This window comes from Epargyreus clarus, unplaced genomic scaffold (genome assembly GCF_041222505.1).
Source record: "Epargyreus clarus isolate Ecla_fem2 unplaced genomic scaffold, WU_Ecla_fem_2.2 ptg000011l, whole genome shotgun sequence".
NCBI lineage: Eukaryota > Metazoa > Arthropoda > Insecta > Lepidoptera > Hesperiidae > Epargyreus > Epargyreus clarus.
The window spans coordinates 4,194,666-4,214,067 of NW_027332219.1; the positions used below are offsets into that span (position 1 = coordinate 4,194,666).

The 19,402-nt window shown below is 34.9% G+C and overlaps 1 protein-coding gene across 1 annotated transcript in view; it reads left to right on the top strand.

Moving 5' to 3' along the window:
- Positions 1 to 19,402, top strand: part of LOC140745855 (irregular chiasm C-roughest protein) — a 110,400-nt gene that overhangs the window by 68,565 nt on the left and 22,433 nt on the right. The window contains exons 8-10 of the mRNA XM_073077788.1: positions 16,085 to 16,169; positions 16,624 to 16,712; positions 18,112 to 18,214. Coding sequence (XP_072933889.1) covers positions 16,085 to 16,169; positions 16,624 to 16,712; positions 18,112 to 18,214 — 277 coding nt within the window. The remainder of the gene's footprint in view (positions 1 to 16,084; positions 16,170 to 16,623; positions 16,713 to 18,111; positions 18,215 to 19,402) is intronic.

Genomic DNA, 19,402 nt, shown 5'->3' on the forward strand with positions numbered 1-19,402 from the left:
AAAAAACAAAATTATAGCAGCATCGAATCGCAAATACAGAATTTTCGTTTCACAAATTGACAGGTAGAATTAAAATTGGGAGTAGATAATTCTTTGATGTCGTCCCTTTAATGTTACCTTTCAAATTAAAAATGTAAAACGATACCCGACTTGTATTAAATTAAACGTGATTTTCAAATTTTTTCAAAATCGATTTTAAAATAGTTTTTGACTCAAACTACGATAAATCTCCGGAAATATTAGCATGAATCAAGTATGGATAAACAACAATTTCAAAATAGTTTTTGTGTTTAGTTACAGTTGTTTGTATAAAAATAATGATTTCTTTTTTGCCTGTGTCGACACCATAGTTATGTTTTCACTACAAAATTTGTTTGTATAAAAGGGAAAAGTGCACAGTATCATTAAAAATAAAAAAAATAAGTTTATGGTTGTAAAATTCTTCGTGGTTCTACTACTACGATGTATATGGCGTTCCCATAAGTCCTCGTAGGATCCATCGAATTAGTGATATATGTCAGGTAAGACGCCAATCCTACTTAAGGTTGACTACATATGTGCCATACGTAATAGCCTAGAGATTACTACATGCGCGGTAGAATCAAACTGCATGCTCATCTGTTAATCTAATCCCATTTCCAAGCAAAACAACAGATCCAAAAACTTATTGCAGGCAATCGTTCTATATTCAGTTTGCAGACAAGATAAGTTTAGGTATCACAGAACAGTTCCTACAGGTGATCAGTTAGAAGTCGTTAGTTCCAAGTTGGAGCGAACTATCGAAGGCTCTATAAATCCATCCACTTAGAGGCTTGACTTACGATTTCCGTTCAACAATCCATTTAGTTGAAAACGGGAAATCTGCTCAAATTATTTCCGATGTAGATTATGGAACTTTGTCGGTTTGGCTTAATTCATTCTAAATGGATGGATTTAATAAGTTTGAAGTTGGATTCATGGTTTCTATCAATTATGGTATACTAGCTTCAGGTGGGTTTGGTTATTTTTAAGTATCTGTGCGTATTAGTGTCAACATTTTTGAAATCGTATGAATAGATCCAGAGATGTATGTATATAGATGTCGATAACTGATTTAATATTTAGAATTAAGAATGATGACACAAATTTATGAAGATTTTCGATTCTTTTTGCACGCTTTTTTGCAAGCACTAAGAAAGGGGGAGATTGCGAGCGTACCTATATTTAATTTTGTGGGATTCCTACAGCCTAAACGGCTACATGGATCATTGAAGATGAGGTGTCATTGGATTCGTCTAAATTGTGAGAGTGACATAGATTATATCATTTCCCTATTCAATAAATTATTTTTAATGAGTCTCTAGTCTTTCTCCCTCTGTCTTTTCATCTAAATCCAAGTCTTTCTCTATTCTCCCTAAGAAAACAAATAAAAAAAATAAAATTCCTTTATTTCAGACAACTAAAGACCCATATGTGTTTAGTAAAAGATTATTTAGAAGCTATGTTAGTATTATAATTTATTATCTATTAATTAATGTTTATTTTATTTTAATACTTGACCCAAAAATCTTTACTAGTTTCATTAATTCGCCTATATTTTCGATTACTCTTTCAGACATAGACTCAGCCATTCTAATTCTTTAAGATATATCATAAAACTTTGTTCGTACCATTCCGGCCGCTTTATTTCCATAACTGGCCACCCTCCTTCAAACGAGATAATTTGATACGGCGATTAAAAGAGCGTTTATTTAACATTTTATGGGAAAACTTTCCTTGGGTGCCTATTTGGCTTGCATAATTTTTGTATTAAAGGTAGGTACGGAAAAAACTCATTCTCGTTTTATTTAACCACTTGTTTCAATGACGGCTAGTTACGATTTGTTAACAACCAGTATAGTCCCAAGAAAACATTGTTGACATTAATTAATATAAAATAAAAAAGAGTACTTAAAGGTTGTAGGGTTAAAATATGGAACTATTTATAAACGCAAATATTGTCAGCCTTTTTAATAAAATCTCATTAAGGTAAAAATGTTATATATTTTACTTATTATTTTAAATTGAATTTAGATTTATGTTTCTGGGTCTGGGTGTTTGTGTCTGTGTGAGTGTCCATGGCACCCACGACACAGATAATCCTAGTGTGGGGCTGTGAGTGTAGAAAGCGTTAAATTAAATGCATTATTATTTTAAATTGAATTCAATGCAATAAAGTACATTCAAATTAATGAAAAAAAAAACTTCACATATACTGTGATTTGTTTTACACCACATGAAAATACATTTAGTGTGAAACCTAAGAAGTTATGTTCTAAGATTTGATTCTAAGATAAATAACAACTAATTACCGATAAGTCACTTCTACTTCATAGCACTTTCACTTCGGATATTATTCAATAGACAATTACTTAGTCGAAGCTTTAAACCCTTTATATCGCTAATCTTATATCGTTTATCGCTGATGATAAGACAGGTCCCCTACTGATAGAATGGTCCTTCATATTAGCTCTTGAAAGCTGAGGGGAAATTTCATTATTGTAATTGGGAGGATTTTTCAGCTGTCGTATAACCGTATTTCTGAAATGTTTGTTAGATCCTCTTTCAGTTTCAGGAATTCATGGCTTAATTGCTTATTAGAGTTAAAATATCGTACGAATTGGTTGCTATGGTATTACTTTTTTATTATTTTGCTAATATAATTATTTTATAATCCTTACTAATATTATAAATCCGAAAGTAACTCTGTCTGTCTGTCTGTCTGGTTGTCTCTTCGTCACGCCTAAACCACTGAACCGATTTTAATGAAATTTTGTACAAAGATAGTCTGAGACCCGAGAAAGGAAGTAGGATAGTTTTTATCCCGGAAATCCCACGGGAACTAGGGATGGCGATCTAAGATCGATTAATCGAAGAATCCATCTTTTGGACCCAAAACATCGATTATTTTAATCGATATTAGTAAGGATTGAATTGTAAACTATGCATTTGATCTAGTGATGGTCTTTAGCAAAGTTGAAGGTACGAATTTACAGTTTTATGTATGTTAGTATGTTATATTATTTTCTTTTAAACGCGGGCGAAGCCGCGGGCAAAAACTAGTTTTTTATACGATTGAAGTAGCAAACTTGCAGTCCGCCTAATGTTAAGTGGTACATTGCTGGCTATGAACATTGAAAATATTTTCTTAGTAACTTTATTTAGAACAATGGGTTTAACTTGAATCCGTTGCCACTCTTAAAGACTATGATCTTCCCCTCATATGTAAGTTTGCTGTAGTATTTTTATTTTTAAGGGCCATCTGATGATAAGTGATCACTGTCATCAACGGACATCTAAATATATATAACTCAAAGGAGACTGACTGACATAGTGATCTATCAACGCACAGCCCAAACCACTGGACGGATCGGGCTGAAATTTGGCATGCAGGTAGATGTTATGACGTAGGCATCCGCTAAGAAAGGATTTTGATCAATCTACCCCCAAGGGAATAAAAATATTACTTCGTAACACGAGCGAAGCCGAGGGCAAATGCTGGTTAATAATAAATTTTAAACAGGACTGAAATTATTCATGAGATTGGTTACACTAGCATTACTACCCTTGAGGACTATATTGACTCTGTTATTACACTTTTCGCGTACACGGCATAAATAAAGCATGCAGTGGTGACATGGGAGTCGAACCACAAAGCATTTTATCAGTGTTATTTCTGTTTTGGTAACATGGCTATATCAAGTTCTATAATTAATTTTCTTTTTTGTTTAAATACAAACAAGGAAAAATTATAAAACAAATTCCTCAAAATCCCGCACAGGGCAAAAACGCAAACGCTTAATATGAAATTACGTTTTTGGTCGTTTCGTCTGAAATGTGCCTTTTGTATAGCCCCAGCCGCATATATTTACATTTCTAAATTATTTTTGCATAATGATGTATTTCTGTTTATAGGAACATTTTGCTAAGATAATTTTTAATTCTAATAATATATTGTTTAGAAATAAAATTGTTTATTTAAAAATAGTACTCATACTGGATTATCCTTTGTCGTAGATGCCATGAAAATTCACGATTTAGAGTTTTGGCTGGCCGGGGATCGAATTCGGAACCCTCTGCGTGAATCTAATCTCATTTGGAGTTTGATTACAGATGTTCGTGGGCGGCAGTAGCCACTTACATGTTTGCTAATTCAATGTTTTAAATAATTATAGTTTAAAAACTAACAACTACGCTAAAATCCCACAAAGAAATAGTTAATCCTGACGATCCTGATGAGGGGAATGGGATAAAATTATTAAAATCATGTATTGTCATTGGTTCTTGATAGTGTTCAAAATTTTAAATTAATCGGACCGTTCAAAGTGGATAAAAATCGAGTTCAAAGATTCCGTTACATACATACATACATACAGGTCAAGCTAATAAAAGCGTGGTAAAACGATCGGATACACTAGTATAATCCATTCAACATTCATTCGTAGGTACTCTTAAGCGAATTTTCAAAAACAATACGGAATAAGGATGAGATTAAGTTAACTTTTCTATTTCTTGAAGTAAGAATAAATCCCAGTTGACATATAATAAATGAAATATACAATAAGAATTCTTTTGACATAAAATAAAGGATTGCAACTCTCTGGAGCGCGGATTTAGGTTATCGACCTCGTAGCTTGTCTGAGTAAAAGAGCTGAGCGAGGTGCGAACGAAATGTTGAGAAATTGATCTAAGACAAAACAAATGTAAGGTAAAAGTGAATGGAAAAGATGCGTTAGGTTTGTTCAATTCAATAAATTCAACTAACTATAAAATTTACCAATGGTTAAGAAACTCGGCCTCTCGATCGACGGGTCCGAGGTTCAAATCCCAGGCACGTACCTCTGATTTTTCAAAGTTATGAAGTTTTCATTTGCTAAACGGTGAAGGAAAACATCGTGAGGAAAACTGCATACCTGAGAGAATTATAAAAAAATAAAACTCAAAGGCATGTGAAATCTACCAATACGCACTGGGCCAGCGCGGTGGACTATGGCCTAATCCTTCTCATTCTGAGAGGAGACCCGTGCCCAGCAGTGGGACAGTAATGGGTTGATGATGATGATACAACTTACTGTACTGAACTACTATTTCTGATGAATTATTACTGACTGGTAGATATTCTTGCAGATCCGAATGACGCCGCCACCATAAAACTTACTTCTGCCTTATCACATAGTGTGTAGCGTTTGTTATGGTTTGAAAAATAGTAAATATGAGTAGGTACTTTATATAATGAGTACATTAGATGTTTTAAATTAGTTCTCACGAACAATCTATAATTTGTTAATTGAAGAAATTACTCTGCTGATTTACGATTTGCCCTAAACACAACGTGATCTGTATACACGTTTGCACTACTTTTAGTACTCTAATAGAGCTAGATTTCGGACTGTTTACTTTATCATTCTAGAAGGTTCTAAGCATAAATAGGGTATACCAATTACTTATGTGCGTTATCAAGGTTTTGTTCTATAGTGTATCATTTCACATTAAGAGGTGCCCATTCCAGATGAGTCAAGATTTTCAAGCTACTATACTTGCTATTTCTAGTTGTCAATGAAACAAGTGACTTATTTATTTCATTCCTGTTTGAAGAAGACAAATTCAGTAAAGAGGATGTGTGGTTTTGACTTCAAGTTATATAAGAGTTCGAAATCATTAAATTATAAATCCTATCTTGGAAATTAAGAAAGACTGAATCAAATTAAATTATTGACCTGGGTGGCGAAGCGACCACCGTACCGGTCTGAGTCGAAGAGAGTTCCGGGATCGATTCCTGGCTAGACAAATATTTAAATGATAAATTTAGAATTATATTCTGGAACTGGGTGTTTGCATATTATATGAATGTGTCTATGGCTTCCACAACTTCTAGTGGAACGGATGTGCTCCTAATTTTGGGCTGCGCATGTAGAAAGCGTTCTGAAGATGGAAGAATCCTCTTTGGTTCAATTCCGGTGACACTACCGCCGCACCTATTTCTCCCTTTCAAAAGCAGTGTTAAGCGCTGCTGCCTTCTGGTTTGCATTTCAGATGTCTATGAGCGGCAGTAGCCATTTACTCGTACCAACAGGTGGACTGTAAGGTCGTTTGTTACTTCTATATAATAATATTAGTGAGCATTTAGTGAGATTCGCCTTTTTGATATAGAGGTCCCGTGATACGAACAATTGTACTTCTCAGAATATTTAATCATTCACAGTTCCTGGTATAATGAAAATGTCCGTTGATGTTGATTGAATTAATTACCGTTATTTCATGCATGAATTCATGCATATGGTCGTGGCTTTAAATTCGCATGTGTTTTAGGAATTCGCATGCAATATGTGATAATAATAAGGTTATATACAATATGTGATTGCAGGAATATGATTTCTGGATTTCTTGTTGTTTTCATTGTGTGTGTCTAAAGCAAAGTGCTAGTTGAAAAACGACTTCTCAATTGAGAGGTCCGAGGTTGGAATCCCACCCCAGATTTTACAAAGTTATGTGTGTATTAGAAATAAATTATCACTAGCATACACGGTGAAGGCAAACATTGTGAGGAACCCTGCACACCTGGAAGACCTTAAAATTTTTGAGGGATTTGAACTCTACCATTTCGCACTCGACCGCCGCGCTGGATTGTGTTTTAATCCTTCTCATTCCCAAGTACCTAGCAGTGGGACAGTAATGAGTTCTTGATGAAGAAGTTGATCATCATGATGAAGATGATGTGTGATGTCAATAATATATAAAATCCTAGCACTAACCTAAGTCAGTAGTATTCTAGTAGGCCATAGTAACGACGTCACTTAAAAACTTAAGGTACTAATCTATGAATAATCATCATTAACCAATTACTTCCCTACTGCTGGGCACGGGTCTCCTCTCTGAATCTGAAGGTTTCAGCCACTGTGCTGGTCAAGTGTGTATTGGAAAACTTCACATAGCTTATGAAAACCTTATTTTTATAGATTTATCAGGTATGCAGGTTTCCTCGCGATGTTTGCCCTCACCAATTAATTTCTAATACGTACATAAGTTTGAAAAGTCAGAGGTGCGTGGGATTTGAACCTCGGACCCATCCATCACGAGGCCGAGTTTCTTACCACTAGGCTTACACTGCTTCTACTAATGTAACTACTTACTACGACTCATTTCACGATATCATAAATAAAGTTTGATAAGTATATTTAACTGTTACTGAACCGCAAGTTATTTCGTACGGCTCACTTAACTTTGCTGAAGTTTGGGTAACTCCATTGAGTACCATCCAGACGTATCAAGTATTTCAGTGGGATTAAATTATAAAAGCACTTTGCTGTACCTGATTTTGTATGAAATAATTAATAAGTTATTAAGAATTTTACGTATTACTGCAATATTATAAGGAACATTATTTATTCATACATGTTCTCAAAATTATCCCTAACTAATATTATGAATACGAATGTGACTTTGTTCGTTCGTTTGTTTGTTTGTTTATTCGTTTGCTACGTTTTTATACCTTAACTACCAACTCGATTGTCATGGAATTATACACACGTAGTCAGGTCCAGAAAAGGACTTAGGGTATAGTTCAAGCCAAACTGCTAGTCCGCTCTGAATATAGAAATGTGTCGCGTCGCCATAGAAAATTGTATGACTACACTTGCTCGCACTTCAGAGCGGACTAGCATATTGGCGCGGATTATACCTGTAATCCCGAAAAAAGTAATGTTCCCGAGGTATAGATAAAAACAACTATTGTTAGACAAAACAAATACAGGTGATTGTTAGCAACCTCTGACCACGAACGAAGCCGCGGGTAAAAGCTAGTCTTTCATAAAGCCAGTGAGGTATGGCCCAATCTTAGTGCGCAGAAATCTTAAAGAACAGTGCTTAGCAGTAGGAGAGTAACGGGTTGATCATAATGATGATGATGACGTCATTTAAATTCAATAAAGTATTAATACATACAAAACCAAAACAGATTCGCTCAAACCCTGGAGAAATAGAAAAGAGAACGCTCCAAATTTAATAAGGTGTTTCATAAACTTGATCTTAAATAATCAAATGTAATTGTAAGGTAGCAGTGCGCAGCAGACTTGAGCAATGTGACACACATTGTTCATGACAAGAAATTGCCATCAACAAAAAATATCTTGCGATAACATAAAATGCGTTTCCCGTAACGTCAATCAACATTGCCATTGCCTATATGGCTAATGGACTCCAAAATATATCAATATAATAAAATCCGACGTAATAAAATAAAACCCACCTCCAATTGGGCTGCACACACATAAATTACACCCTTAAGCCAAGCCACCAATAAACGGATAAAGAAGGGCGGAACGTAACGAAATAAAGAAACAGACGTTGGTGAAAAAACCTCACCGCAATTTTTGTATGTCTTCCCAGAAAATTCGCCGAGTCAGCTTTCAAGAGTGTCCAGTGTTAGATGACCCGCCTGATATCAGAGACAGTGGAGAATATCTCCAATTGACAACCAGTTTAAGAGGCAGGGCGTTCCATGTTACACTGGTCGTGGTTTTACTTTGGTAAAGTGAAAATAAGAGGGCTATGTAAGGATCTAATTTCATGACGACTCGCTAGAAGTGTCAGCAGATCTCCTACAAGAGGAAAGGAAAACTTTTAATCTGCGATTCACAGAATTAAATTTTCAAGACCAGGTCAAATCTATGAGTTTGAATTGGAGACGACATTTTAGAATAATTGTCCAAGTGCAAGTCGAGCTTGCACACGGAGGGTTCCGTACCACCAACATTTTCATTTTTTTTAGTATTTGTTATTATAGCAGCCACTGAAATAAATACATTGTGAAAATTTGAACTGTCTACCTATTACGGTTCAATAGATAAAGCAATAATGTCGGGAAATAACGGTTTCTTGTATGGCTATCCCCATTTATTTTCAACTTTAATTTTATTTTTAGTATTTGTTGTTATAGCGACCTCGGTTATGCAACCTCTGTAAAAATTAAAAGTGTTTATCTATTACGGTTCTAGAGATAGAGCATTGTGACAGAAGGACAGACGGACAGACAGCGAAGTCTTAGTAATAGGATTCCGTTTTTACCATAGATATATTATCCTACTGACTATGGTTTTTACCCTTTGGGTACGGAACCCTCAAAATCGACAAACAAAAGTTTAAAAATTCGAAAACAATAAATTCAAATTATACTTTCAAGGCAAGCAATGTAGTCTATTCGCAAATTGCCTCTGTTCCTGTTTAGTTCCTTGCGAAGTTCCTTTTCTTACGAAATACGTTACAGACATTTGAACCCTCGCCAGAATTTAAATGAGAATGTCGTTCTTTGAAAAATCACTGTCAGGTACTTAGGGCTCACGCATTTCGCTTTCAAATAAATCCACTTCCAAGACACCTTTTCCATTCAATTCCGTGAGAAGAATAGGTACTCTAAAATAATTGTTTGGATTAGATGAGGTAACGTTGGTAATTATATATTTTAGAAAAATACCTGAAAGATCTGTGACTACCAATTCGCACCTGGTCAGCACTGTGGACTACAGCCTAAATCTCTTATATTTCGAGAGGAAACCCGTGCCCAGCGGTGGGAGAGAAATGGGTTGATAACGATATATTTAATTAGACTGTAGCAGCCCTATCCAGCTGATGGGTAATAATTTGCCTTCATGGCCCTACCTGTAGCCATATAAAACACGTGTTCTATAGCGTGCATAGGTTCATTCACATAAAGAACAAGCGTTCTTCCTGATGCTGATCACGGATTCGTTGCTACTTCTGAGGACTTTATATAAGTCGGTCGAAACCCATCCTGCACCGAAAAGCATGAACTGATTCACGTTAGAAATAATTATTATTTATTTTGTATACCTAATATTAATGATGACCTACTGATAAAGATCTTTAGATCTATTTGTCTAGTTGAAATCAGGGTAATGTAGTGTATTATTAAGCCTACGCAGTCTGTCCTAGTTTGAAAAGACCATAATCTATATCTCTTTATTTATCGACCCGTAATACTCGTAGGTCACCGATTGAAAGTTCGTAGAATATAGAGTTGTTCTACAAAAATAAAACCGTTATGTTAAAACTAATATAGAGATAAAAATCATATGGCCTCCGTACGACCATGTATGATTTTTTTTCGTCTAATAGTAAACGCAAAAGCGCCAAAAAATGTTTTTTAGACAAAACCCTTTGTTTCAACTTCTTAGGCACCACCGCCTCACCAATTTCCCAAATAATAACAGTGTTAAGCGCTGCCGTGTTCCACTTTAAAGGGTAAGGGAGACATACTTATCTGAGGAGTTTCACTGAGTTCAGGAGTAGCAACGCGTCTGCGGCCGATCCCTGGCAGGAATCTAATCTTATCTGGGGTTGGAATATGGAATGCATACTCGTTTGCTACTTGTAAATTATAATAAACTACTATCATTAAAGATTTTTCGCGATGATTAGAAATATCATACATAAATATTTTTCTTGAACATCGATACAATTGGATATTAAAGTAATATATTTAGCAAATTGATGCGTTATTTCAATTTGTTTTATTATGACAAGACTAAAGTTCTTTATCAATTAAAATTCTCGTCTTTTCGATTTAACAATGGGGTCTTTTAAGGTTCTATTCTCACTTATAAGAGAAGCTTTGTTGGGTTAATTCCCTCCTTTTAAAAGGCTTCGTCTAGACTTAAGGCTTCATTGCGTACGGTGTTCATTGTACCGAGCTTAGGCTGGAAGAGGTTATTAGTTAATCGTCTTTTAACAAAGTTATCTTTGGACTTAGGCTATCTTTTTCTTTATCGCAATAATGTTATTAAAGGACCGTTTGATCTTTTTATCGTACTTTATAGGTATTCTTAATGCTGTATTTATTTTATTCTCAATGCTGTGCTAATTGCTAAATCTTTATATATATATATATATTTCTTATGGGCGTGTGTATGTCACTGAACTCCTCCTAAACGACTGGACTGATTTTCATGAAATTTGTTGTGTGTGTTCAAGGGGACTTGAGAATGGTTTAGATTCACAATTTAGTCCGTGGGAAAAGGTTTTTTTTATTAATTTTGATTCGTAAGTAGTTGTTGATTTTGGAATGTTTCACATTGGATTCGACAGACTTCGCTACCATCGCAGTTTCAAATATTCTATCTATTTTTCAAAACCGTAAGTGATAAGGGTTGTTCACCCTTAACATTTTTTTTATTTATATGGCAACACAACGTTTGCCGGGTAAGCTAGTGAAACTATAATATATTATTGGTTAAACAATGTTTTTATCACGGGACTCTGTTGTTTCATCGCTATGAGATTATTTTTGATATTCATAAGATATCTTTGAAATCATACTTTTCGGGTCTTTTCGGAGAAATGTAGAATGTGATTTTTTCAATCAAAAATAAAATGAACATTAAAAAATAGTTTGAAAATATTACAAGATATGCTTAAAAAATAAGTACAAATTATTTTTCAAATGAACAAAATGAAACAGAAAACAAGAAACTAAGAAAACATTTTCGATCTTACAAAGGATATCAAAACACTTCACGCTTTCAGCACCTAATAGTACTGAAGAATATCGAGACCGGAAGAGGAAGGAGGAACAGGAAAACATAACATCGACGAGCGGAGCTTTGCGAGCTTAAAGTTTCACTTTGCGACGCTTAAATGAATTTGAAGGATCCGGGTACATTACTGAAACCAATTTTGACGTTTTTTAGGGTTCTTTACTCAAAATAAAAAACGGAACCTTATTACTAAGCCTCCGTTATCTGTGTGTCTGTGAAGGGCTCTATGTTTTGAACCATAATAAACACTTGAAATTTCAGAAAACTGTATTGCTATGGTTATTATTGTTATAAACAAATACTAAAAAATAAAAAAATAATAATAAAAGTAAAAGTGTTCTCCATACAAGAAACTGGTATTTTTGGGGCATTTCTCGTAATAACTATTATACTGTAATAGGAAGACAGTTTAAGTTTCCACTATTTGTTACTATGTCACTCAATTTATTACATTATCAAAATTAACACATACTAAACATTAAGTGACAATTTCATACGGAACCATCCATGCGAGTTCGACTCGTACTTGCCCAATTATTTTTCCTGTATTCTCTTCAAAAATGTCGATCAAGCCCTAATTGGCTCTTCTGCCGCGATTATGGCACTTTCCCCTAAAAGGGAACGTTATGAATATTAAGAGGCTGTTACACTTTAGGATATCGTCTTAGGGGAGTTTTAATGTCCTTATTTGTTCTCCTTTTATTATATTATCGGGAATAATAAATACTTTAAGGAAATTAACGCTGAGATGCTTTATGGACGCGGATGGAATAATTTTATTTTGAATTTTTGGGGGAATTTTTTTGATGTTGATTTTGATTATTTATAATTCAAGTAACGTTTTTGTTTTCGTTTTAGAAACAGATGTAGGTCACAAAAATATTAAAAAATGTAGTGAAATAGTTCTGAGTATTCAAAAAAACACTACAAGGTTATTAATATGTTTATTAATAAAACTCTTGATGAAATAGATACAAGTAATTGTATATACACAGAAACAAAATATTATTTAACTTAACTACTTCTGCCCATTTTTCAAAATCTTGCCTAACAAAGTTCCAAATTCAACAAATTTTCTAGGCAACAATTGTCAAATATCGAACTTTATAAATAGACATGATTTTGTTATGCTCTTTAGATTTTTATTATTATATGGGAGTAGCAGACGAGCATGCAGTCCACCTATTGGTAAGTGGCTACTGCCGCCCAAGGACATCTGTAATCGACCCCTGATAGGATTAGGTATGCCTACCTGAGGTCGGCCACAGATGCGCCGCTTCCTCTGAGGACTAAGCTGGAACGCCTCGGAAATAGTATATCTCCCTTACAACACCCTTCAAACCAGAACGCAGCAGCGCTTAACACTGCTGTTATGAGGCAGAAATAGGTGTGATGGTGGTGCTTTCGAAGTCGAACCACAAAGGGTTCTATCACGTTCAAAAGTTGTTTAGATAAAGTACTTGTTTCATTTAAGCTTAATTACAGATGTCTATTGATAAGTTTAACCAACAACATCTAGTCTAACAGCATTAGTGGTTATAATCGTTCCATTATTATCTAGTTTCCTATTATCATTATTTCCTGAAACTATTATGAGGTTGCTACACGAAGCCTATGCATCGATGAGCGAGCCAATCGGAACGCAATCCACGTACTGAATATTCATAGAACAATTCAACAGAACTGCATAATCCAACGTACGAGATGTAGATGTTGTGTGTGAATTGTCTTAGAGTGTGACGGGTTTAGATGTTGTGTGTTATTTCTTAATTGTCACTTGGGAGTTTTGTTGTGCCAGTCATAGTGTGTTGTCCCTATAACAATATTTAAAGAATATTCATATGCTAATTGTGTTTGTTATAGCAGTGATAGCCTAGTAGTTAATAAGCTCTGCCTCTTGATCGAGGGGTCCGAGGTTCATAAAGTTATGTGCGTATTAGAAGTTAATTATCACTTGCTTAAACGGTGAAAGAAAACATCGCCAGGAAACCTACTTACCTGAAAAATCTGAAGAATACCAATTCGGTGGACTATGGCGTAATCCTTCTCATTCTGAGAGGAGACCTGTGCCCAGAAGGGGGACAGTAATGGGTTGACGATGATGATGCTGATGCTGATAATTGTGTTGGTCATTTGGGAGATGTTTCGTTGTTCCTGTCAAAAAGCTTAAATATTTGTCATCTATATATATAAAAGAAAGTCGTGTTAGTTACTCCACTTATAACTCAAGAACGGCTGAACCGATTTGGCTGAAAATTGGTGGAGAGGTAGCTTAGAACCAGGAGACGGACATAGGATACTTTTTATCCCGTTCGACCGCGTTTCCTTGAAGTCATTTTATAACTCAAGAACGGTTGAACCGATTTAGCTGAAGATTGGTAAAGAGGTAGATTAGAACCAGGAAACGGACATAGGATACTTTTTATCCCGTTCGACCGCGTTTCCGTGAAGTCATTTTATAACTCAAGAACGGCTGAACCAATTTGACTGAAAATTAATCGAGAGGTAGCTTAGAAGCAGGAAAAGGACATAGGATACTTTTTATCCCGTTCGACCGCGTTTTCGTGAAGCATTTTATAACTCAACAACGGCTGAACCAATTTGACTGAAAATTGGTGGAGAGGTAGCTTAGAACCAGGAGACGGACATAGGATACTTTTTATCCTGTTTGACCGCGTTTCCGTGAATAAATAAGAGTTGAAAGTTTGTATTAAAGTCCCCCAGTTTGATGCAAATCTATATGAAAATTGGTATTTGATAGGATTTCGATAGAAAGTAATTAAATATCTATTTTACGATATTTGCAAAATCAACCCTTAAGTTGGTTAAGTAGGGGTTGGAATTTTATATTAAAATCCGTTAATTTGGAAGCAAAAACTGTAAAATTTTGCATTTGGCTTTAGAAGACACTTCGTTTAGAAATCGGCAGATTTTGAAGCAAAGTCTATGAAAATTGGAATTTAGCTTTTTGATTCAAAATAATAGAACACATTTTTCACCGTTTTTGGAAAATCAACCTTTAGGGTCGTTTAATCGGGTATGGAACTTTAATTTAATATCCGTTAATTTGGAGCACTAAGAAAATTATCATAAGACATAATGAAGCATCTGAGTCACTGTTTGTTTTTTTAGATCAACCCTTAAGACTGTTATAAATCGCCTTTCTATTTACACACCTGTTTCAGCATTTTTAGCTATTCAACAACCCGATTAATAAGTAAATAAACTTTCTTTAAAAAAAACCGTTATTGAAGTTAAAGGTACTTCTTTTCGCGTGTTTGTAAAAAAAATAACAAAAAATACAACCGACTTCTATGTCACTACAAAGTAAAAAATAATTCGAACGAAATATATTGAGCGCCGACTTCAGAAATATGTACTAAACCAACATTTATTTGAATTATTTTTTACTATGTAGTGACATAGAAGTCAGTTGTATTTTTTGTTAAAATTTTTATACCCTTTTTAGTGATGACATAATAACATTTATATGAATACAATATAAAATTGTATAAACGTGATCATGAATTAAGGTACGGTCTGAATTTACATTGATTGGAACCGCCCGCTCGCAGGGCGCTGCCGCGCCCTGCCCGCTTAGTTTTATATTGTCTTATGTGTTCCAACCTAACCTAACTAAATAGTCAATGATTTGCAATTTAATTAGAACCTCCTACACCAAATATCTTCAAACACGACTCAATTATTCCCATCGGTTGAGGAGTTACATATTTTGTCTCCGAGCCACATTATCAGACCCTTAAATAGTCAATGATGAACTGACTTTGCAATTTCGTTAGAACTTACACCAAATATCTTCAAACACAACTCAAATATCCCCATCGGTTGAGGAGTTACATATTTTGTCTCCGAGCCACATTATCAGACCCTTAAATAGTCAATGATGAACTGACTTTGTAATTTCATTAGAACCTACAATAAAAAATAACACAATAAAAAAATAATTATTAAAATCGGTTCACTAACGGCGGAGTAATTCGTGTACATACATAAAAAAAAGATACCGGCCGAATTGATAACCACCTCCTTTTTGAAGTCGGTAAAAAAATAACAGAGTGCAGAGAGGTAGAGTGAATTTTATTTAATTGTATTTTTTATTTTCCTGTTCTCCTGTGGCCATTTCCTAATATTTACCAGTAGTTTATGGACATAATACATAAATTACACGAGTGAAACCACGAGGTACAGATAGTCACACATAATTAGGTGGTACGAAGTTCACCGGGTCATCTAGTTCTATTATAAAAGTAAGGAGCCGTAGCAAACACCTTGTCACAAAAAAACAACAGCCATCGCGACTTAAAGTTTCAAAATAATTAATACATTATTTCACTTTTTTTTACATAATCCTTTAAAAAGTGTCTAATATTAATATTAGTCGGTGGTATTAATATAGATAGCGTTTCTAGATTACGCAATTATAGGAAGCCCAGATAACAATATGTATGTGAAATATGTGTGAAAACTTCGATATTTTTATTGAATCTTTGTTACAGGTACAGTACGCTCCAAGAGTGAAGGTATTTGTGAAATCCGGTGCGCCAAATGGCAGAATACAAGAAGGAGAAATCCTTATACTGGGTATGTATAAGTAACTTTTCTAGTACATACGTATAAGACATAATTATATTACTTTTGATTATGCTTATGTCTGTTTAGCGTAATACATTACCAGGTCAAAAATGTTATCCATTAAACTTCAAAAAAGATTCGGTCATGATCGGCTATCTTCGGATTTATATCTCATATGAGTTGTTACAACATTTATTTTTTATGGATTTAAATTTGGTTTTCTTTGTCAAAATATAGTGGTTACTTCTCTGCTATTTATAATTTGAAGTGGATACAAATACCCTCAAGGGAATTTTAAGACGACTTACAATTTTTTTCGAAATTTATACAAGTAAGAGATATTTATGTGACGATTGCCTTTTTCATCACAATTACTTTTCTATACGAGTATCTGGTCCTGATTAATGATCTAAGTACTATTAAAACTCTGGTATCTGAAAATTAATGATAAGTATGTTTACAGGTTGTCAAGCGAGTGCCAACCCTAACAACCTCACATATAAATGGTTTGTGAACAACGAAGAAATTGTTAACGTTAACTACAATGAATTGGTACGTATTATAATTATAGCGTATTTTTATATAATTTTTTTTTGTTTGAGCGTGCTATGCCTTACTTTTTTGGGGTTTCGTACAAAACGTTAAAAAAAAACCGCGGAATTTCATAATTAACGCCTTATACAGGAAATATATTTGTTTCAACGTTTTTTTTGTCACACAATCTTTTGGCTTAAAAAAAGTCTTTAAAAAGTCTTTTGCGGAGTAATAGACAAATTTCTATTTTTATATTGAGTTCTTATGTTGGTACGACACTCAAAAAATGAATACCATCATAGGTGAGCGAATCTCAAAATATAAATACCTTCACTTGAGTCTATAAATAATAAATAAAATGACCTGGAGTAAAAAATATAGAGTAGAGACATAGTTTCCACTTAATATAAATTCTACAGAAGACACCCAATTACGTCTCAACACCGCTTATTAAAGAAACAAGGAGTCTTATTAATATTTATTCTGTTACGGAATTAATTTCCGGAATATTTGCATCTCGCGTCTAAAAATTCCCACCGGAGGGAATTTTCAAATTTCGTCTTGGCACACGTAACACCTGCAATATGCATTTTGCATTAGTCCAATGACATGAGGGCGGTATTTTTGCTATTATATTAATATTTTGCGTCCTGTGGGTAAAATTTAAAAAAAATAAAAAAAAACATAATGACAAGCGTTGTAGAAATATTTATTATTCATACAGACATGCTCTACCTGTCCTCGTAGGTTTAAACTTTCAAATCAAATCAAATTTATTGTGGAACATGAGTACAAACATAGTATTTTGAGTAGGTACAACATATTCCCGCCACAGGAGGGGAGACATTAAAAATATTAATGAAACAATAGAAATATAATTATTATTAGTGGTAATTTGAATTAAATGGAAAAATAATTAATATTGGATACAACGTTATTAAGGTATTATTCGTCTCGTAGTTATAAGCGATTCAAATGTTATGGTATTTTGTGACGTAAGAAAGTTTGACCGGCTATCAATGTACTAACGAGCGATTAGACGTTTTTACGTCATAATTTCCAACTCCAAGTTTTCACTATAAAACTCCAAGAAGGAATGGTTTCAACACGTCTATAAAGCCTTCAACGAGTTTCAATGACCGTTATCCAATTAAAGCTGCTACCGATTCCTTAACGTACCATGGACTCTTCCATAAGAAGTTGGTTACAGATGTCCAGGTGCAGCAGTGTGCACAATCAAGTGGACTGCATGCTTCCTTTGTTACTTCAATTATTTTAAATAAAAAAATAACTCCCGGCGAAGCAAATTTGTTTATTTTGTTGACTTTATGTAACATCAACCAGAAGGAATATCATGCATTTTATTATAATAAACATGTGAAACATTGCTTCTTTCTAATAATTCCCAATTTCGCAGGTACTATCAAACGTGTCCCGGCGGCACAACGAAGCGACAGTGAAATGCGAAGTTCACAACGCCGTCGGCAAGAGCGCTGACACCAAGACACTGGAAGTCGCCTGTAAGTCACAATCTTTACGCGCCAGAGCTTACTAGTGAAATATATGCTTATAAGAATATTAAAAAATAGTTATTCACTTGTTATAATGACGCTGTTTGTCCATCGACACTGTCATCGAGCCGATACCGATAATTAATGACGTTAAGGTCAAACATTCTTCTCTGAAATCTACCTAAGTATATTTATTTTAATGTAAAAAAAAATATAAAGTTTCTTATAATCTTAGTTTCCATACCAAAGTCGCAATACCTATCAAACTTGTACACAGTGGAGCAATAGTGAAATGTGAAGTTCACAGTGCGGTTGTGGAGCGCCAAGACACTATAAGGTTGTAAGTCACCGTCTTTACGAGCGCCCCACGACAGCTTGTTAACTGCGAAATACGCCTTTAGGTTAGACAATTTATAAACACTAATTTTGTTAATGTCACATATTCTTATCTGAAATCTTAAAAACAGCAGCGAAAAAACTTGGCATACTGAACAAGGTGAGGCAGTACTTCACGCCTGAGCAACTGCTCACCCTCTACCAGGCGCAAGTGCGATCCTGCATGGAGTACTGTTGCCACCTCTGGGATGGTTCTGCCGAGTATCAGTTGGATGTTTTGGACTCGGTGGAAAGACGAGCGAGAAGGTTGATTGGCGATGATGCACTTTTTGATGCCAAGATGTACAGCTTGCAGCACCGACGCCACGTTGCTCGCCTGGCTGTTTTCTATCGAATACATTTTGGAGAGTGTGCGTCTGAACTTCACAACTTAATTCCTGCCGCCCCTTTTCATCATCGGACGTCTAGACGAACCGCGGGATACCATCAATATTTAGTTGATATTCCTCTTGTTGTACTAAGCGTTATAGCAACTCATTCCTGCTGCAAACCGCCAAAGAATGGAACACACTCCCGCCTTCGTTGTTTCCCGATACATACAACTACGGATACGGATTGTTCAAGTCAAGGGTGAATAGGCTACTTCTAGGCAAGCGTGTTTTATCCAAGGCTGCATCTCACTTAACATCAGGTAACGTTGCAGCCAAACGCAAGCCTATTATAGTAAGATACTATCATCTTAGTTTCCATATCAAAGTTGCAATACCTGTCAAGCCAGTACACAGTGGAGCAATAGTGAAATGTGAAGTTCACAGTGCGGTTGTGGAGCGCCAAGACACTATAAGGTTGTATGTCACCGTC